Genomic DNA, 22,942 nt, shown 5'->3' on the forward strand with positions numbered 1-22,942 from the left:
TGTAGGTCCTCCATAGGGGTACCTCTTCTGGCTTTCTGTCCTGTGTGATGCTGCATTTTATTTTATCGGTTAATACAATGAGTTGCCTTAAGGGAACATGGCAATGAATGCATACGAAAGAGTGGCACGCATGAGGTTAATTGAGTTAACATTGTAAAAACCCTGATCCTAATGAACTAGTTTGGTGTCAAAAGGTCTGTCGTCGTACAGGAATCCAGCTCTCACTAATGTATCACTACAATGAAGTTTTTCCAGAGCTTTAGAAATGTCAGGTCTCTGCAAAGTCTTTCCAGCACACTGAGCAAGAGGAAGAGTGAAAAACAAGCACGTGAAACAATCCTTCATTAATCCCACATGAGCAGGGAATTTGCATTGATTCTTGTAGTGCTAAATGTTGAGCTGTGTTAGGTCTGACAGTTGGAACTAGATGGGTTTTGTGAGACTTAACCTTATACTAAAAGGACTTAGTTGTTATAGATAGCAAGACTGAAGAATGTTAAAAGTGTAATACCTACCATGATAATGAGATCTAGAAGATTCCCAGTATCACCTCTGGATTAAATAATGCATAACAGTGACACTTCTTCAAATTTAGAAGCTCTGAGCAGGAGCTACCCTTTGCAGTCTTCAAAAAGCTTTGGGGACTTTTCCCAATTTTTTCTCATTTTTGCCTAATTAGTTAATTCCAGTTCCGTAAGTTGCAGTTTGTGTTTAATATCACATTGTCTTTATGAATTCAGTTAAAGATTCTGTGGATTAACCCTTACAACAAAAGTTCAGTGAGAAACTTAGGAGGTGCAAGTCCTATGTAAACAAAGTAAGTTTGGAAATTAACACGAGAAGTCTGTAAGAGACTCCTTCATTATTAAAAATGAACTCAAAGTAGGAGATATCCTGCATTGGATCTCTAGGACCAGTCTTTTCTTAAGGGTGGACAATTATCCAGCTCCAGAGCTCATGGCTACTGTAAATATCGGTAGACCTTGAAGCAGTGATTTCCAGAGTCTGCAACTACAACATGGCCATCAGAAGTAAGGGCCAGACCTTGGGGACCGTAAAGTGGGTCAGCAGAGGTGTTAATGTAGGATAAAAACGATCCACTTCCATCAAAAACCTTTGAGGGTGAGAAAACACAGAAGAAACATCATTAATAAAAAAGAAAAATAGCAGACACAAGTCTGCTCTCAATTACACCATCACACATCTCATTTCTGAAACGGTTGGCATACACTAGAACAAGCAAGGGCAAAATATGATCCAATACAAATGCATTTTCTTACTAAAAGAACTAATTAAAAGTGTCAGGATGTCTGGCAAGAATTAAATGTGCAATGAAATAAATATTTTTAAAAGCACCTTAGCTGTTCCTGGTTCTAAAAACAGACAGCTACAATAAATCTGACTCGGTCAGGAACTCAACCAACACCTTGTTTTCATAACAAATACTACTGTTTTGACTAGCAGGACTCTTAGGTTCCCACATAGAGAAAACCAAGTTTACAGTGCTGACAGTGCTTCCTGAAAACAACTCAGCTCCTTAATTTTATATTCAGTGAAAATAATACATGCACTTATTTATTATAGATTCTTTGGCAGGTAAGATGACTTTGTGATTAGTCCTTGAAAGATAAAAAGAATGCAATTCTCGTAACATAAAAGCAGAATTTTTTTTCAACATTTAAAAAAGATGATAAAAATCTGCTCCATTTGCCTCACGGCCTCTATAGATAATTTGTTTTTTCACCTTTTCCACCATGTCTCTAGTCTTCTGTTATGGTGATTATAAATTACTATAATCTCAGCAATGCTTCTAAGCCTCCTAAGCCATCAAACAGCTTTTGGAGAACTACTTGGAAACGAGAGGCTGGTTCACATCAACCATTGGAATTGCTAGCAGTGACACTGGGAAGTCCCTGGTCTGATAGCCATATCTTCTAAAAGTGAACAGACCACCAATGAGACATATAAACATCACGTCTAATGCTGCTATCCTGTTATTTGGGAAGTCAGAAGACTTTGGTGGCCACAGTTACCAATCTGTTAGTTTTCCTAATCAAGCACCTTTGAAACACACAAATTTCTACCTGTATCCGGCTGTTTCCCCAGTCTGCTACGATAATATTGCCATTAGAATCTACAGCTACTCCAGTTGGTGCATTAAATTGTCCATTTCCTTCTCCATTTGATCCAAACTTCAGTAAGAATTCTCCCTCCTGGTTAAATACCTGCATGAGTTAAAACAAAAACCTAAATATGGAAATCATGTCAAATATTAGTCACCTACTACTACCAGTTCGTCTGTTAACAAAACAGAATGAAGGAGTTCCCAGTAACACAACCCCCCTATCCCTAAACACACACATACACATACTGAAGATGGAAGAAAAGGTACCCATTTCTCCCTCCAGCTCTATTACACCATGAAGTATTTCCCTTCTCATTTGAGCTCATATTTAGCTCAGACACAGCAGTAGACGTCCCCAGGAATCCTGCAGCTTATGCATCTTAAATTAAGCAGAGCTGACTGGGAGTTGGTCTTACAGGAACACAACCGAGCTGATGTAGTCTTCTCTGACTTTCATAATCAACACATACTGAGAATCACAGCATGATGCTCTCTGTACAGACAGTTCATCAACAAATTCTCTGTGATGGTAACAGGTTTAGACAGCAGAAAGATGAAACCGATCAATGACAATTCTGTCAGTGACCTGGATGTACCAATGGGACCAAGTGAGATATCGGATCTGTCATTTACATGCTACCATAGCATCCCTATTTATTTTGGCCCATCCTAGACCTTGGCCCAGCTGTTCCACAAGGTCCAATAGCGTTCTTAGAGACTGGCTGTGGGATGCAAAAGAAAATGCAAAGACCTGACAAGTGACATGTGCTCACAGAAGTGCAAAGAAGGTGAAAGAAATTAGGAAATCATCCGATTCTTGAACACCCATAGTGAACAATGAAAAAAACATACGAGGGAGGAAGTACCAAGTTGGTGCCATAGATGATGAAATAAAAGTAGAAAAAAGTCAACTATTATGAAAAAAAAAACCCAAACAAAAACCCCCACAAACCCATGAACAAATAAACAGCAAAAATGTATTGCCGCCTTCTTGGGTTAAGAGAGGGATGGTGATTGACCAAATGAGAGAGAAACCAACACTGAGTAGGTTTGTCCATGGAAAATGCATGAAGGAGGGAAAGCACTGAAGGTTAGTTGGGGAGGGATGTTTAATTCAAGACACTGGTGGCATAAAGAGACTTTGGGACCCATAAGAGTAAAATTTCTTTATTATTTAACCTAAACTTTACGGTCTGCTTTCCCCTGCCATCTAACAAATGAAAATGATAACAGCATCACCCACATTATGAATTGCTCTCTAAGTGTCAATTGCCTATATCAATTTAGAGAACACTACAAAAATAAGAATCCTTTCCAGTTAGTACTAAACTGTAACAAATAATATTTTTGTCCCATTGAGTCACAACAGAGACAGATGGGAATGCTATGTCCTCATTAGGAATGCAGTAATTATAAATTCACTAAGATGCCACAAATTTTACATCTCTTCACTTGCTTTTTTAATCATTTTAGTTTGCCCTTGTTGTTAACTCTCTCCAGGCATTCTCCTTACCACAGTAAGCCTTGATGGTAAAGGGGTAATTTACAGTCATGGGCCTCCTGCTGCTAAACCACCTAAACGATGTGCTTTAAGGCTCCTGCAGCAGTCTTGGTTTCTTTGTTGTAATCCAAACCACATGAGTTGCTACTTCCTCTCTAATTCCTAAAGGATAAAAGATCTAGATCCATGTTCAAAAGCTGGATGATTCAGCACTGCTCAGGACATGAGAGCGTCTATGCTCAGTGACAGTGATTTTCTGTTTCAGGTGAATAGATAAGATTAACTATTTCAGTTATCAACCTTGAAGAATTAGACTGAGAGTTTGTCTCTGTGTTCACTCAGGACAGGCAGCCATTAGGTGAAATCCCAGGGATTTCACTGTGTGTCAGTGTAAGCTGAAATCCACCCACACCAAAAATAACCAGGCTAGCTCTCAGTCTGGAAGCAAATGAAAGCCGTATTTACAAGCAAATCTACAATCTATGATGAAATGCAATGAATATGTACAAATATACACAATTCACAACATTTCAAACCATCACACACTGGTGTGTGGGACTAGCTCACATGGCCTGAGAACTGAGGTAGGACAATGTTCTACTGCTTGTGTCCTCCTGTTGCTCCTGCTGCATGTTGAGGGAAGGAAGGAGCACAGAAAGTGACTGAAGGGAGTTTCATGGCCTGAAACATGCATCGGCAGGTAATTTCTGAAATGGTCTATAGGTCTTTTACATACATTTGTCACAACATGACAGCTCAACAAGTATCCTTGTTTTGGTTTATTATTAAGGCAAACAAATACACCACCCTATTTTACTATGACTGTTTAATAGGCTATGAGTCCGAACTTCCCATGGGCGTAAGAACTAGTGGCCAGTGCAAAAGGTACTTGAGGAAAACAGCTGCTAAGAGTATGGGGTTGTAAATGGAACCAGTAATCATAAAGCTTATAGGTATGGAATTAAAAGATTGTCAGGTATCTTTCCTTTGTTCTCATTTTATTCAGTTAGAATGTGGGAAGCTTTTCCTGGGAAATTCAGAAACAGTTACCAGACTTACGTAAAATAGGAAAGAACACAGAGTAAATAACAGGTTTGGCAGAGAGCTAATAAAAATAACTAAGCTGATATTATTTATCTCGGGTGCAACTTATGTTTAAGCAGTTGAATGAGAGAACATTATAATGGCACCGAAGGCAACAGATTGTATCTCCATTATGCAATGCACTGCATGCAAAGCTCTCTGAATGTGCAGCCCTTATATCAGACTTGATAGAAATACAGTGTGATCTCTTTGTTTTTAGAAGTACCTCAGTTTCCCCAAGAAAGTACCATGATAAAATAAAAAGCTTTCCAAGTTACCATTAACTGACAGTACCTTGACAGAATGGTTATGAAAATCTGTAACAATAATTTCATTGTTGCTGTTTACAGCTGCAAAATGAGGACCTGCAAGGCAAAGGAAGAAAATAAAAATAAAAATAATAATACCACTTACTAAAAAAAGTTTGCTTGAATCAGAAACATTATTCAGCCTGCCAGATTATTATTTTTGGCTTCTGAGCAATAATAGTCAAATTGGGAATATCAATTATGAATTAAGAGTAACTTCATGTTTTAAAAAGCTCAGCATGCCTTTTTGTAAACACAAATAGTTTATTTTTCAACCGGTTGTCAGCATGTGTTATCAATAACCATTGTTCATTGCTTCCTCTTGCATATACAGATAACTATGTAGATATTTTTGTGCTTATTAACAAGACGAAATATGTAGTGCTTAGGCATCAAGTTGTGTATACACTGAAAATAGTTCTCAAAAATGTCCATGCAGAGTCTTAATTGAAATCTTCTATGCTTTGTGTGCTCAATTCTTACAAATGGTAGCTTGAAAACAAGCAAAACAAGCAAATACCTGGAATCAAAAAACTTGATGCTATTTTGAGTTATTAAAAGATCAGAACTCAGTTTATATTTCTACAGTACATCAGTGTAAACTATAAAAAGGGTGAAACATTTACACTGAAAATACTCAATTTACCTATTTTAACTAATTTTTTTTTTTTTTTTACTCAATTTACAACAATTTACCTATTCCATGTAGCCTACCACCAAGAAGTGATAAATTTCTAAAAAGCCTTGTTACAGACTTTGCACCTTATTTGCAGGAAACATTCTTACAAATTTTGAAATGAAAGACATTAGACATACTCAGAAAATTTTGGTGACAGTTAGCTGTGTTAGAGCCAGAGCACTTACATATTACATATATGGCACTCGTGCCATAAGACACTGCAAGGATCTCAAGTTTAAGATAAAAAGCAGTTACACCATTGATACTATTTCTCTCTTATGCTGTGAACCAGTCAGAATATCAGACCAATCTATAACTTACTTATTCAGTGACCCAACATCTGCAAAATTACCTGCATATGTAATTTGGCATCTTCATTTCAAATGAAGAGATTTTCACTAAAAATATATCAGGTTTTGTTGTTGTTGTTGGTTGGTTGGTTGTCTTTTTTAAGTTAATTGCACATTCTAAGTGAAAGACACCATGTGCAAGCAGTCAGTTGAATACAAGTGGCAATTTCCCCCAACTGGCATTTTCCTTTTGCATAAATGTCTTCCTGATCTCAATCTTTACACTCATTTTTTTAATGGGACAATACCACTTAAGGTACTGGTTAGCATGTATCTGATCACTGGAAAATACAGAGCATGGCGTTTGAGCTGATTACCATGAACAGCCGAATGTGGGCATTACAAAGAACTGCTAAAATGCTAGTTAAGATCAGTCTTTCTTGGGTCACTGATATGAAATGCTTCCAGGCACAGAGAGGCAGATAAAACAATCTGGTTACAGCTACATTTGCAGAACAGATGTTGCAGTTTTCCTGACCAATTAAGTAACTGGTGAGGGGAACAGGAGCGGTATGTTTAGTAGAACCTTTCTGCTACAGGAAAAGCGAGTAGGATATGGCGTCTTCAACATGCTCAAACTTCATGCAAACGTGAGCAGAAGAGGCAAGAAAAGGGGATTTACATATTACCATCAAGTGTACCTGCAAACTGCTTGTCACCATTTCCTCGACTACCAAACCTGGTGACTATTTTCCCGTTTGGCTGGAAGATGAAGACACAGCATGCTTTATTGTCCACTACAATTATGTGTCCGTTACGATCCACAGAAACACCTTTAGGGCCCATGAGCTTTCCAGATCCTATTTTGGCCTAAAAGGAAAACACAAAACAGGAAAACATGTTGGCATGATAGAAATAAGTTAATGCAGTTCAAAGACTGTATAACAGACACACAGCTGGACAGAAAGACATTTTTGTCATCAAAAATTTCCCAGAGGGAAGCAGGGTTTTTTTCAGCCCTTATTCTGTCTTCATGATTTTGTTTTAGGTGAAAACTAAAAACTGCTTTCTGTACATCCTTTCTAGAGTGGAAAATCTGCCACCTCAGCAACTGAATCCAAATACACAATCCATGAGAAACACAATCATCAGTATCTTGAAAAACTGCAGCATCTGTCAGAAACCATCATGATGGCTGTAGAGGCAGAAAGGCAGAAAGGCACAAAGGACTTCTGCCTTCTATGGCATTCTATTCCTGAGTCCAACGACCACCTGGTTATGGACAGGGAAAGCATGTACCTGACATGTCTGCTATATCAATGCAGTCAGAGCTCATTCTTGGAGCAAACAACCACGTTAGTATCTGAAGGAGATCAACCATCCTTAGTAAGCCCCACATTCCTATTCCATACTGCATTCTCATGGATGAGGTTGCAAGTAAAAATAGAAGCAATCCCAAAATAAAGCCATCTAGGTTCCCTGAGGCTGTCTGGTACAAAGTCAACAGTATTATTACACAACTTTCAATCTTAAGGAAAACTCCAGAGAGTAAGTCTTGCAGCTTCAAGACTATTCTTAGCCAACATGCAATGATCATGTGTTTATTTTATGTTCAGGTACATACACTGTTATAAATTGCTAAATATTTAGGCAAAACCCCATATAGTTAAATCATGCTAAAATATCCCTGGGGGAAAACTACTAAAGATGACTTTGTGTTCACCAGAGGAAAAATATGAACAGACCTACAAAATGTATTCAGCTTTGCCTAACAACAAAGCAGCAAAAACATAACCCCAATGCATATATCAGTAGATATATTTCCTTTGGGGTGCCTAAATCATTCTGCCTTCTTTCCTCTGGGATGACTGTGTGTTTGACTGCATATGCATCACACCACCTCCTAACCATCGCTCCAGGATTCCTGTGGAAGAACGACTTAGACTCCAGAGTACGGTGTCTTCCTGTCCATATAAATACATATGGAAAAAATAATGAATAACTCTCATACTACATTAATGGGCAGTTAGTTCTGAGAAGACTAATAAAATTCACTATTCTTGGGCCAGGAATTTAAAACTCATTTGCAGGCAGCAATAAACTATGCCTAGCTAGAATTTGCAGTGCTTTTTACTAAAAATCTCTGTTTCCAGTTTAGATCAAAATATGCTGATGACACATTACTGGGTCTGGCTGAACATATGCTTTGTGTATTTTTATTTCAGAAGGTTTCTTAGAATTATAGATTTTATTATTTAGAACAGAACATTATGAAACCCAGTCCCTCCTGTTAAGTGTGTATGAATGGAAGTATTTTCAGATTTTTCTGCCATTAGAAACGAATAAAGTATAATGAATCATATGACCCCTTGTTGCAAATAATGTGTTTAACTGGATTCAGACAAGGACATTACATCCATTATTTTATAGGCTCTTAATAATTGAAACTGGTTTTGAAATATGTGTTTATAAATTCACCCAAATTGGGTGGAAAATATTCTACTGTAGGATAGTCCTAGAAGTAAATCAATCAGTTAGCCTATGTAAAAATTCATAAAGACTTTTCCAATGTACAAGTAGGTATGTTAGGGCTTTAAGTTTAAGTCCACCAATCTTGTTGCTGTCTGACAGGTTCACAATGGTCAGGAATTCATTTACAGACTTCCAACCATTTTTCCCAAGAACTTCCCTAATACTCAGCTTTGTCACACATTACGATGTCACACAATAAATGGATTTATCATTTGTGTGACTGTCTTTATTCAGCTGTCACCACTATCACACTTCTCAGAACTGTTCCTATCTGAATATGCCACCAATTTTTAGCAGCTTTCTTAATTCTTCTAGTAAGATGAGAATAAAAAGAAGACTGACACAGAAAATGTTTTCTTTCATCTTTTCTCACTCAAATAGATCTTGACTTGCAGCCCTGTTCGCCTGATAACAAGTTATCTTAGATGCAACCATTTAAGACTAGAAAGAAAGTAATTCTCTCCACAAAGGACCAAGAATTGTTCTCTTGGATTCGTTCTCCAGTTCCTTCACTACACGCCCGCTGGCACACAAGTTGATGCTGCTGCTTCACCATGTGTTCTCTCCTTGGCATAGCAAGATGTCTTCTCTAAGTTTTCTTAAGCAATTTCAGAGTAATTTACAGAGGAAGCCAGCACTGTTATCTGCCTTGTATAGATGAGGAAAATAAAGCACTGGGAAGTGAAATGTTAAGATTATTAGTTCTCTGAGAGACCTGTGTCACAGTAAGAAACAGAAGCCCCAGTTTCTTAAGACTGTATCTGAGGCTTTATCATTCACAGGATAAAACAGCCCTTCATTTTAAGAGACTCATGTTTTGGTGTAACATTAGATTAGGGTTTGTCCATCTCTGCATTATGCAAGTTTTACAGCCTTGAGGAAATGGAAGCTCTGTCTCTCTTCCTACCAGTGAGTAAGGAAGGTGACACTTCTCTGCCTGGCAGTGGAGGTTGCTGGGGTGAGGTTGCCCAGTGGGAAGATGCCTGGGCCTGGCTCCAGAGGAAATTTGCTTTCTGATTCACATGACTATTAAAATGTCACTAAGGGAGAGTAAGTATAAGTAAACAGAGAAAGACGGACATCAACAAAAATAGATTAAGTTCAAAACAGCCCCCTGATAATGTTGACTTAACAACTAGCAGCCCACCTGCATCAGCAATCATATACAATGGCTTGCAGACAGAGTTCTTTGAAGCAAAACACCATTAGGCCTTCATCTATCTCTCCGTGTATCTTAGCAAGAATTGCACAATTAATCTGACAAAGCCCCTGTAAGAATTACCATTGCCAATACAGAAGAAACTACAAGGCTTTGCCCAGATTCCCACAGGCTAGATCTGTAATATCTGTTGTCCTGTGCTTCAACTATATTATTATGCCTGTCCTCCACATATAAAATGCTTCTACAAACATTTGTATATTTTTCTCTCATAAATATAGCCTGTTGCATTCAATCTAAAATAGTATTTTATATCATTGATATTTCATCTCGCATATAATCAGTCTAGTCTCAAAAACTATAAAGTCCAGTGCATTAACCTGTATTAACTCCACAGACTTTTACAACTTTACATGAACTGAAAAAAAAGCTATGCACCACATCAGAGGAACTACCTTAATAATTCACCTTTTCAATACCTCTCTCCCTCTGGTAGTGTGTAGCATGTAAGTTCCTGGCTTCTCCAGAGCCATGGCTTTTCCCTCAAGAGCTGGCACCATCTGAAATGCTGGATTTACAGCACGTCTTCAGAAGGAAAGCAAAACAAGCCTTCCATGCTTGGTGTCCAGATGAAGCCAGTTCACATTTAAGATGTTAATTATTAAGACGCTCTTAGGTCACTCAGAATATTTGGATTCTTAACTAAATTACATCTTTGGGGTTTTTGTGTTGCTTTTTTCATCTTCATTTCATTCAAAGACTTCAGCCAAAACCAAGGTTTTCCTGTGTAGCTGAACGTTTTCAAAACTACTTGACAAGGAATCCCATACTCTCTGCAAACACAAGTAATTTATATTTTTTTAACACTTGCATTGCGTGTTAGTGCATTGTTGTATTTTAGCTTCAAGTCTACACGGGATCTGGATACTTTTAAAAGCATACACACACATCTGTTTCCCAGATGGAAGTCAATGAGGACTATGCAAGCACAATTGCCTGTTCACTATAGAACTTTGAAAATACTACTCAAAGGAAGGCCATTTCAGGGTACACACGTGAGCAGCTCAGGACCTGAGCTTTTTGGTCATTAAGCTGCCAAATGGGCAATTACTCCAAATGGGCAATTTCTCTCCAATGCAAGACTCTAGAACTAGGTGACTGTGGTAGAATTTTCCCTGCACATACCTTATCTCACTAACTGTGTATGGCTAACCTCTGCTGTAGCTGGCTATTTCTAGCATGCATCACCAGACTTGATAATGTGGATTCAGAGAGCGGCACCAAATGGAGGTAACCTTTACTTCTCTACGGAATTGCATCTGAACCCAAACAAAATAAATATTACAGAGTGGCAATCATCAGTGGAGTGTAGTAGCTGCCTTCTTATTTTACTCCTGTTAAAAGGATCAGAGTTGCTATAAAAATAAGCGTGCTTTTCTCAGAACTGAAACCCAGGACATTATTACTGCCTTTCAGGTTTTCCATCACGTTTCACCCCACTTAAAACACTCCTGTCTATGCTGCATCACTGTAACAACATCCTGAGTTGCTTTTCCTTGCGTTTATTACAGGAATAGTACACAAATTATATACTTGATTTGCTCATACGTATGGAGTAAATAGAGGAAGTCATCATCAGTCTGCTGCCTTATTTTTCTCCTCCATATGTCACTGAAAAGCCTCATGTTCTCGTAAATCTTTATGTCTGTTTGTATGTATATACATATATGCACACACCTTTGTGTATCCTCTGAACAGCAATTACTTGAAGGCTGTTGAGCTAGTCCAACCAGACTTGATTACATTGGCTATCCTCAACTGTAAGTTACAGAAAGGCATCCAAGCACCTAGCATGTAGAACAGTAAAATGGGACATATTCTCTCTCTTTGGTATAACATTAGCATAACAGCTGTGACCTCTTTCTACTAATGATACAGCATGGCTGCGTCATGTGGTTTCCACATCACAGCAATGGAATTTAGACTAAGTTACAACCAAACGATGTTGTTTCTTGACAGAAAAAAAAAACCCTACAAACATTATTTTGCAGTCCTTTTTAAGGTGGAGAATGCTCAGGAGAGTACACATGGCAACCCATACCTTAAATTTTCCATCTGATGAGAATATGCTAACCCATTTGTTATCATAATCTGCAATAATGATGTCACCACTTGGATGCACAGCCACTCCTGTCGGCCTCTGCAACTGGCCAGGAGATCTCCCTCGTATGCCAAAACGGCTTTTGAACTGACCATCATTGGAAAATATCTGGAACAGAAAACATCCATTTGAAAATTAGGTCTGCATAATTACATCATCTATTTCTTGGAGCCTAGGTTTTAGCAAGTCACTAATAGCCAGGAAGAGAGTTAAGAACGTTAAACACTTTTGCACAGTCCGTTTTAGAAAATGATATGTCCAGCTTAAGAAGAGGCTTCCACCTGGACACTAATTTAACAAAAACAAAAAAAAAAGTTCTAATGCTTTGTTTCCTCAGTGATCTTAAAGGACTTTAAAAACATAAGTGAGTTAAACTTCACAATGTCCCCCTCAGCTGGAAGGAAATTGTATTATTCCCATAGTAGAATAAGGAAACTGAGGCACTGAATGACTCAGCCACAGACAAACACTAAGTCTGTAGAAAAGATAGGATTAAAAGCTAAAAGAGAACGTCAAGATTTAATTATTTGACTTAGAGATAAGTACTAGGCCATTTCCTGAGAGTTATGTTAGCCATGCAAAATTTTGATTGTGTCCCCAGGCCAGGTAATTAGACACTGAAGTTCCTCTGAAGTGGCTGCAAATTATAAAGTGTGAGGCTACTGATGAAAATTTGACTCTGCCTCTTTGAAAAGGCCTGGAAAAGAGCTCTTACTGCATGTGGCATGCTGGTTTTCACATACTGAAGAACAAGCCACACACTGCTGCCTTGTTCATTACTACCACATGGGCAGCTTGAAGAGTGATGACAAATTGTTAATGGTAAAAAAGATACATGGCAAGCAAAAGAAAAAGCACAGCTTGATTTTCACACAGGTTACAGAAGCCAGTACTTCGTGGGTGTTAGGGCTGCTACCACAGAAAGGATTTGATCATGTTATCAGGCAGAAAAGTCAATTAAGTAGACTAATTGACATTTGAAAATTACATCCTGCATCCTATTGTTGATTTGCTTAAGAAATTGTATTTGTGGCCCCTTGCTCTAGATTTGTATTTGGAAACACAACATGATAAATTTACAATATAAGATTATAATTATAAAAAGGACTTTTTACAGATTATTGCAGTGCTTGCTTTCCTCGTTCATTACCATAATGTCATATGGAAGGGAAATAAACTCTGATATAGATACTAGATATAGTGCTGATCTGAAAAAAGATAGCTATATGTCAAGAAGATTAAATGATAATGGACAATAAACAAGTTAAGCTTCCTCTGTGTTTCCTGTATCTGTTTGAATTGCACAAAATGTCTTTCCTGGAGGACAAAGGTGGCAGAGGTGTGAGGGCAGAGAGAGACAGAAAAGTGCTGGAAGCAGCATGTCCTCATACCTGCACACACTGGTTGTTACTGTCTGCTATCAATACTTTTCCATTTGTAGATGCAGCTACACCTTGAAGATTTGTGAATTCCCCTTTGTTTCTTCCTTTTGTGCCTAAAATTGAACACAAAGCACATAAAGAAATCAGATTAGACAGGACTAATAAATTAGAACTGAAACGCCAAGACATGCATTTATTACATCCTTTTTCTGTATTAAAGATCTATATTGAAGAATTCTTATCACTCCTACAACTTTGAAGATCTATCTTAATAACAGATCCACAGTTTTAAGCACAAGAAGGGATTATTCTTACTCTTTAGCATGTGTGCTATCAAAGCTCCCACAAATGTAATTGCCTCTTGAATGAGGGAACTAATAAAATGTTTTCTCCTAAGTGATGGACTTTTAAAAAATTGTCTGGATTTTTATTTAGAAAGAAGGCAATGGAAGGGCTAGTACAGTGGAAATACAAGGGCAGAGCCCAAGATTAAAATACCTGGACAAATGACAAGGGTTTAGTACAATTGGCTAAATCTCCTCAGTGAAGTCACAAAGTTGAGATAAAACATATCAGTGATCATTCTGGCTGGGGCCATCTCAAGACAAGGAAGTTTCCTATTCACTCATACACAGTTATCAGTTGCAGGCTTTAAAATTTCCTTAGAAGGGAAACTCAGATGAAGAATTGGTTTTGAATGATTTGAACTTGTGAGCCAATGAAGATCAACACATGGAGACTGAATGCTTCTGCAAAGACCTTAGATTGTTCTAATAAAGCAGTACACACACCTGGAAGTCCCATTTTTACCAAGAACAAATCCAAGTGATTTATACAGATGTTCAAGTCTTTCCCCCAGTGGCTTATGGGGCTAAGGAGCTGTAAAATATTTAATTTTCACAAAAGCTTATTAAGTTTAGGTGCCTCATTAATTAGATGTTTGTTCTGAGACATTCCAAGGAGAGACACACAACAAACTGATGTCTTAAAAAGGTCAACTCTGAAGTGGCTCAAATTACAACAAGAGCACAGGAAAAATATCCAAATTCCTGTTTTGTGTGCAAAGGAGGCTCAGGAGTCTTTAGACAATACTACAATTATGATCTTGGACCCAAGGTTATTCATAACGAATGAATGAATTTTGAAACAAAAAGACTCTGTATGCTGTTCTTTCCAAGACTTGGATGCAGTGCTGTTTTTCCTGGTAAAGTATTTTTACAAGTATTTGCTGGCTGTGTATCCACCATTAACTGGTTCCAATATATGACTGAAAAACTTGCAGTTTCTGTTAGCCAGTTAAAAATATCCTGGAGTTCAGTAATTAAAACTGTTCTGACTGTGATGCCCAATAGAAGACACACATGTTAGCTCTGATTGTATTTAGCTTTCAGTAGGGATGTGTGTGCTCTTAACTCTCCTTTCTGCTGTGGTGATGGCTGTGGGATGCATATTTCCTATCACTGGCTAAAAAGTGGCATTTAATTTCTTTACGCTTCGTGCTGCAAGCATGTCCCTTTGTTTCAGGGTTTGTCTTCTTGAACTCCACATGCTTTGTCCTCTAAACAAGGCAAATACTTCTACATTTTTGTACTGCAAATGGAAAGTACATATTCAGGGAATAGTGAGTTATATGCAAATTACCTTACACACACTGGAGCCATTTATGTGTATTCTTTTAACGAGCAATGCCTGAGGGAGGCATGCAGTAATTTTTTTCCACCATATGTTAATGATAAGTTTCCTTTTTTGCCTTTTAGCCAAACAGAATGGATGAAAAGGGAGAAACATTTGTCAGAACAGAGCAGGCATAAGCTAGAGCATCTGGAACCAACTAGCACAAACTTTATGGAATGTATGCTCTTTACCCTTAGAAAAATGTTCTGGAGAGCCAATGAATTTAATTTTTAAATATAAGTGATGCCTATAGAAAGAGTTCCTGAGAGTGTCCTTCACTAGGACCTTGTAAACCTACACATCAAAGGAGAACCAGAAGAGTTTACCCAGTAATGCCACAGTCACATTTCACAGTAGTCTAGGAAATCATAATTTACTAGCAAAGGATGCAGATGAAATTCAGCTCCATGCAGTGTCTTTGTACATAGTACTTTGCAGCTATCAACCCTATCACAAATGTTGAAACGTTCACTATGCCAGCAAAGATCTGAATCCAAGCACAGGCAGTGGCAGCAGTTTAGACAGTGAGAGGAAAGCTTGCAGCAATGCCAGCATTTGGAAAAGTTGGCTTCTGCAACTTACTCCTAGATACCAAAGGATGGTAGTTTCTTCATGTAAGTAGATTACTCCCTTTTAAACATATCTGTCTGAGACAATCTCCAACAAGTCTTCTGCTGCAAGACACCACCCCTCTTTAGCAAGGCACCCCATGCTTTATCTTCTTTCAGTCATGGGCAGTCATCTATCATTCCTTAGCACAGGGAGGCACCACCATTTCAAACATACACTGCTGAAACCAGAGAATGAGGATCCTCATTCCTGTTTCCCGAGCAGCCTGGTTTAGAGATGAAAGCCTGCATCTTTCGTGCCTATCTTTGCCCAGCCTCACCTCCCTCCTGTTTTGTGCTGCTGAGGGGCACAGCTTTACTGTGACTTCAGTGGCAAGCATCTGGGAACTGGGAGAGTTTTCAAAAGGGATGGCTGAACAGAGTTATGAGGAAACAGATCTGTGGCATTTGGAATAGCTCCTTTCACACCATCTTTGTATACAGATAATAAACAATCAGATTTGCCTCAGATCTATCTAATTTCTTCTGGCATTTCTGAGTGTAGCCTGCACACACCAATTAATTTAGTTTTGAAGATACACTTTCAACAAAAGGATATCCATTTTCAGCTCAATACAATCTAACACACATAAAATGCTTGATAATTGCAATCTTTTATTCTTGAACAATAAAGGCCTGATCGAACTTCCCCAAAAGAATGGAACAGAAAAATCTAAAAGCCCATTAATATTACAGGAGATGTTAAAAATTTACATCATGTAACTGCAGAAAGAATTCTGCTCTCTAAGAGCTGGGCCTCTGGACAAACCTGTTGTACAAGGCACGTTTTTGATGCTCATAGTAATAGAAGGAGTGGTTCTTGCTGTCTAAGTTTTACTAATATGAATAATAACCTCCCTACTTGCTAGCCTAGATTTACCAGATTCCAAAACTACAAAGACAAACCATGTCACTGCCACCAGCAGGAGGAGAATAGATTCAGAGATTTAAAAACCTTGCAGAAAGATTAATGGGGAGACTTTGGAAGTTGAAAGTAGCCATAACCTGTTGTGTAACTACCATTTCTTTTCTGTCTATAACACATCAAATACTTCTTGGTCTATTCTCTTTGTGGTACTGAAGGAAAGGATAAAACTGAACAACATGGAAAGATCTACATACATAGGGCATAGACAAGTATCAAGGAGTTGTTTTCTTGTATCCTATCTTCATTTTTCTTTTCCTTAGAGTGCCAAAAGATATTTAGTCGAATCTTACACATTATGAGGATGTGATGCCCTCCCTCTTAACAGATAGATACAGCTGAAACACAAAAGGCTGCAATAAATAAAACTGCATTGAATGAGGTTGTTACAAGCTATATGCTTATTGTAAAATAAATGTCACTGTTTCTAATCCAAGTCCCCATGCAAATATTAAGTATCAAAATCAATCAGTCTGTTGGATGAAGGCATACAATGTTTGTAACCTTTAAAGACAAATGAATAATTCAGTTGAAACTCTGGAAGATCCTCACACACAGTGTTGGTAGTGAAGTTTGGGTTGATTTGTATTGATTTGCTTTACACAGCATCTGTCCCTAAAAGCTTGGCCAAGACCACCTCCAAGCCTTGCTTGTGTAGCAGATCTCTGGCCACCATACCTAAGTAGGTAGAAATCCTAGGGGTAGATGCACCTCAGAAGCAGTTCTTTGCTGGTACAGCAGCCAAACCCTTAATTACATGAGTTGAATCAAGACCGGTCTCTGTCATCAGACCCATGCTATGTAAGCAATGTGATGTCAAAAGGTATGACTACAAAACTATGCAGTGTAGGCCTGGCCAAATTTCACATTGGCGTCACAACCGCATAAAGAGTTCATAACAAGCTTCAGAGTGATTGGAGCTAATAAACTGGAAAATCAAATTCTATTTCCCCATTGCCAGGCATTCATATTTCTACAGACGTATACATTCTGTATAGAAAGCATCTTACTAAGCATCTTGCTATTTCATGCTACCTTCTAATGGGTTTGTTCCAGAATTCCGAAACAGAGAAGGAAAACCAACTGATTTGTCAGAGAGGGTTTTTGCGTTTCATGTATCACACTTCCGCGCTGCATGGAACAACCACACATGCACATCCCTTTCTTCTTCAATGCCTGTGGGCTGTAATGTGGCCAGGACAGGGCCTTGCTGGAAAGGAAGAGAAGAGATGGAGGAATGGGGAGAAGCAGAGGCTGCTTACTGCAGGAAGATGGTTTCAGCCATACAAGGGGCTAACTGCAATTGGAAAAATGCACGTTTTTTCAAAGACATACCCATCTAATCCACTTGGATTTTTGTAAAAGCTCAAGTATGTGCCTACAGGCAGCCCTGTTCCTTTCAAACAGGACTACCCAATACAATTTCAGGCAGAGACCTTCAGAGAAAATTAAAGAAACACCTGATCAGGAATACTTTTGCTTCTCCTAAGCCTTCTTTTAAACTGTGCTAAAGTTATTATTACACAAGCCCTGGTCATGAATTTTAATGTGAAATAAATTCACAGTAAGGCTCTGATTTGCTTTCAGCATTGATAGGAGACCATAAGATGACATCCACACTTAGGAAGGAAGCTGACAGAGTGTACTGTTAGAGGCATTAAAAAAAAAAAAACCAAAAAACACCACCACACCCAGAGTGAATTACACACATTAAATGTACCAGCTAAACTTAGATGCTCAGTTACATGGCTGAACTGACTGAACTAAACAAAGTGTGAGGAAAAGGAAAACTGAACTTTATAGCAGAGAGCCAACTCTCCATCTGGTTGTATCTGATGCCAATTCCAAGTATAAATAAATGAAGAGAAAAAAGCAGTTCAAGTGAGAAATAGTACCACTACTGCTAAACAGTGTCAAAAATCCCAGTCATAAGAGATGACAGATGAGAAAAAAACACCAAGGCATATGGCACAGCATTGCACATCTAGAGCACAAGATGGGAGAGAATAGCTAATGCATGTCACTCATGGCTCTTAGTCCTTCTTGGCAAGACACAAGAGAGATTGGCCACAAAGATGGAAGTGGCTGACACTGTCATCATCCCTCACCTTCATTTACCTCTGCTCAGCATGGGTCTAAGGCACAAAAGAAGGGTAACAAAAAAGAGCCTTCCCTCTCACTTTAGTGCTTTCTACCACCTGCAGACATAGCAAAAAATATTGCATAATGATAATTTTCTGGCTATTGTAAGCATATTATTGTTTTCATTTATATAAACCAAGTACATGCGACACACTGCATGGACATACTCTTAGAGATCATATCCATTGGGGAAAAAAAAGGATGCAGATGTACATTACTGAGAGAGGAGGAAACAAGAAACACTGTTTTTGTGAATAATGAATTACACCAATGTATGAATGTACAGTCAATATCTCAACCTTAAAATGTCTGAATAGAACCACATGCCATTTTAAGAGCCATGAATAACAGAACTGGCAAAAGACATAATGCACAATTCCCCATGAAAGCAAGCACTTCACTGTACTAATATTGTATTAAAGCTATCTCTGTTAAACTAGCACAGGAACAATCTCCTTCTAGGAGCTGATCCAATCCCTTCTGCATTAACGCCCATATGTCAGCATGTACACAATATCATACTCCATATACTTGGATGCCCATAGGAATATTACAGTATGGTTCTCCAGCACAGCTGTGTGAGCTTTTGGCAGCCCAAATGTTAGCTTTACCTTGCCCAGTTTAAAATACATATCCAGATTTGTCAAGAGCTGTCAGAGGAATTCAACAAAGGGTTCAAAACAGAGATACACAGTTGTGTTGGAAAATAGTGATAAACTTTATTTTCCATTATCTTGTCAACAAATGAACCAAACCTTAATGTTTTTAAGTGAGCTGAAACTGGAACTAAAGGAACTGTTAAATCCATGCATGAAATCCCTGTTAAAATGTCAGAAGTTTGCCTGTCTTCATTAATTTTGCATATTTTGAGAGTGTAAAAAGCTAGAGTGTTACAGCTGCAATGATGTAAGAGACCTCTCAGATGATGCACACAGAAGCCCAGAGGTACATCTCTCTGTAGAATCATTCTGTGAAATGAGTGGCTGAGAACTGAACCTGTGATAGGATGAAGTGTTGCTCTCAGCTCAGTTTTTCAAGCCCTGTCTCCAAATCTAGAAACTCCTGGGAGGCATCCTCAAACAAAAGCTCTGAAACATGCATAGCTTTTGTTCTGATTATTTTCTCTTCTTTTTCTAGAGTTGGGTACTAATTTAACAAAGGTTACCTACCAGCTTTGGACAATTAAACATGGTCACTGGCAGTAGAGCAAGCTTGAATTTAGTATGAATTGTTCTACATTGTATTTCTAACTTTTCACTCAACAGACTCCATAAAATTTAGCCTTAGTGACAGCAATGCTGGATATCATTGCCTCTGTAAAATGCTTTGATTTGTTGTATTTACAGAGTAGTTTATCTTACAAGGAAATGCATCTAGGAAAGCTTGGTCATTTTATGAGTGGCTTCACCCAACGCTTACATTGTACTGTCCTCCTCAGGAAGAAAAGCACGGTTGCTGAATGTATTTCCTGATAGAAGACCATTATGTTATTGCCTGTACTTTCTGTCAAAGCAAGGAAGCTATTAGAAATACTGTCAGATAAGAAATCAGACAGGCAGGGTCAACCAACTGACAAATGGTGGCCAGATGAATTTTCAATACAATTACAAAAAAACCTCCATCCATTCTCTGCCACCATGGGGAAAGTCACCCTGCTGACTAGTTGTCAGACTATGTAACACATACTGCTGACTTGAACATACTAAGAATTAGCTTGCTTTTTAATTTAGTTGTGCAAAGTGAAAAGTATTATATAAAGAGACATTATATAAACACAATACCCCATGGTACTTTTAAATTATGAATTATTATTAAGTTTTTTAAAGTACATCAAAAGGCCTGAAAGAAAACCACAGCAAATGACACCAAATTACTATATTTTTATAATATAATATATATTATATATATATCATATAATATATATATAATATATCACATATTTAGAGATAACATTACACTATACAAAGAAACAAACATATTTAGATATTGTGGGGGAAAAAGACAAATAAAGGAAATTGGAATTTTATCCTATGCTGACATAATGAAATGACTTTATGTAACCACAGGATTTAGTTCCAGATTAATTAATTAGATTAATCTTTAGGGCAATACTTTTAGAGAAGGCGTCCTCCTACTTCCCTTCTTGCCATGCACATATTTAATGAAGTAATTTAATCTAATCTGAACCACCAATATTATTACATTTTCATTTTATGATGCTTAATAAAGTACAGAAGAGGTGGTAAAATATATTATGCCAAATCAAATGTATGCATTTCTCAACTGAAATTCCAATTACTTACTTGCTGAAAACAGAATTTCTGAAGTATGTGCTTTTAAAATGTACATATGGACAAAAGTCAAGAGACTGAAGGTATTAACAAGTTGCTCTACTTACAGCTTTAACCTGAAAATATTTTAACTAGTAGATTTTTTCCTTTTTTTTTGGTTCTGTTTTTTAAGTATGTCACTACATAGCAGACAAGTCACCTACCTACTCTGAAGATCAAATCATCTTCAATGGGATTCTCTTTTCTTTTGCCAGTGCTGTACATGCTCGCAGGTCTTTTCACAGCTTTCTGCTTCACATGACCACTGCCAGGAGATTTAACACGCCTCTTGACACCTTCAGTGGTAGGAGACACATCCGCTGATCTGACCACTTTGAGTTTGAACGGGCTGCCCTTGATATGTTGATCATAAAGTCTCAGTGACAAAGTGAAGTCCCCTTCTTTCTGAACAGTATACAAAAATTCGTAAGTGCCGTTTTTATTGTCAAGTATTTCTCCATCTGCTACACTGCCATCAGGTGTGCTCAGCTCTGCCGTGAGGTAAGCATTCCCAGATTTACAGAGCTCCCCGTCTTTGTCCTTTGTTGTGATGGTAACAGACATGGGCTGTCCGATCACTGTCTGCCTCAGTCCCTCACCTGTGGCAACTGTTTCAGAGGCGACAGCATTGGTGGTTAAAATAGTACCCAGATTGTGAATGGACTTCTTCAGGCCTTCTGTTTCCACTATGAAGTCCAACTGATCATTTTCACGAGGCTGCAGCGGGAAGTCCCGCTCAGCCAGTTCATTCAGCTTGTCACTCATTTGTTTCTTCACCAGCAGAACTTCAGTTTCAGTGCCGTGGTTGAGAGCTTGGGCTGTAAAGTTGCTGCAACTTTTAATGCTTTCTTGTCCTTCAAGTAAGGTATCCAGCTGTGTCTGGAGGACCTGTGTGCATTACCAAACACCAGATTAGCACTATGCCACAAGAACTGTCCTAGCAAGATGCAATATGTTATATATATATATGAAGGCCATTGTAAAAACGCAATTTATAGTGGTTTAATTTAAAGCATCATCTTAGAAAAAGTACCACACTCATCCCCCACATGTCCTTGGAATATCTGCAACATGAAAAATATACTGCTTTGGGTCTTCAAGGCTTCACAGATCCATTGTCACACTAGACACAATTATTGGCCCACTTGTCTGTCATGTCTTTTTTTCTTTAAAGCCAAACAAAAAACCCCAAACAAACCCAACACAAAAAACAAAGCCAAATGTAGAAGGTTGAACCTTGCTCCATCTAACTCTCAGCAGTCACAGGTAATGACATAGTGGGAACTGAACTGTGTGCACAGAGATTTAGATATTTTGGAGTCATCAGGCTCATTAATAAGGGAGGCTACAAGAAAGTTCTTTAAACTATTTCTTTAGAGTCAACAGAACCTTGGGCTACTGCTCAAGACAGACAAGAGTGCACTCTGAAGATCTGTACACCCATCCAGAGGAAAAGTGTGATTCCTGATCTAAGTAAGTGAAGAAAGGAAAAGTCTCCCTAGCAGAAGCAGGTAAATTGGTACCCACTTCAGGAGGCAGGAAAGGAAAATGTAAAGAATGGGTTGTGAATATTGGAAAGAATTAGGTTGAGTCACCTGAAGTTTTGGTGGGCAGCAAGTAGCTACTTTATAATTAAGACTGAGAAAGAGCTTTTATTATAGGCTCAGTTCTGGCCCTCAGTCTAAAATCCTTGAAACAGTACTGACCTCAAAATTGCTAGGGGTGGGCTGGGAACAAGACTAACTGTTTTTTTTTCAAACCAGTTTTGCAATGAAATGGAAAAAGAATCCCTGAATTACAACAACCTAGCAGAGAAACTGGTGACAGTTAGGAAAGCCCAAACATTCCAGTTACCCACCACACTCTCCACTGACAAAATCCTCAGACCAAAGTACCCAGTCACACACATGGTATGTTTTTCCTGCAGAGAAGAACTAGGGCACAGAATATTACTGTGGATTAGAGTAGTTATTTTGTTGGTCACCACTGAAAATACTTTCGAAACATTTCAACTGATTTTAAAGTAAACTTAGAGACTGTGTA

At 38.2% G+C, this 22,942-nt stretch overlaps 1 protein-coding gene across 4 annotated transcripts in view; it reads right to left on the reverse strand.

Moving 5' to 3' along the window:
• Window positions 1-961: 961 nt before the first annotated feature.
• TRIM2 (tripartite motif containing 2) overlaps window positions 962-22,942 on the reverse strand; it is a 32,698-nt gene continuing 10,717 nt past the window's right edge. For 3 of the 4 annotated variants that reach the window (XM_054382803.1, XM_054382802.1, XM_054382801.1), the window contains 7 exons: window positions 21,064-21,787; window positions 13,230-13,333; window positions 11,779-11,946; window positions 6,688-6,856; window positions 5,004-5,074; window positions 2,085-2,225; window positions 962-1,114 (listed from right to left, as the gene is read on the reverse strand). In XM_054382803.1, the coding sequence (XP_054238778.1) occupies window positions 962-1,114; window positions 2,085-2,225; window positions 5,004-5,074; window positions 6,688-6,856; window positions 11,779-11,946; window positions 13,230-13,333; window positions 21,064-21,787 (1,530 nt within the window). Of the gene's footprint in view, window positions 1,115-2,084; window positions 2,226-5,003; window positions 5,075-6,675; window positions 6,857-11,778; window positions 11,947-13,229; window positions 13,334-21,063; window positions 21,788-22,942 lie in introns of all 4 variants that reach the window. The other variant, XM_054382800.1, reaches the window with a different exon arrangement.

This window comes from Indicator indicator, chromosome 8, assembly GCF_027791375.1.
Source record: "Indicator indicator isolate 239-I01 chromosome 8, UM_Iind_1.1, whole genome shotgun sequence".
In the NCBI taxonomy this organism is placed as follows: domain Eukaryota; kingdom Metazoa; phylum Chordata; class Aves; order Piciformes; family Indicatoridae; genus Indicator; species Indicator indicator.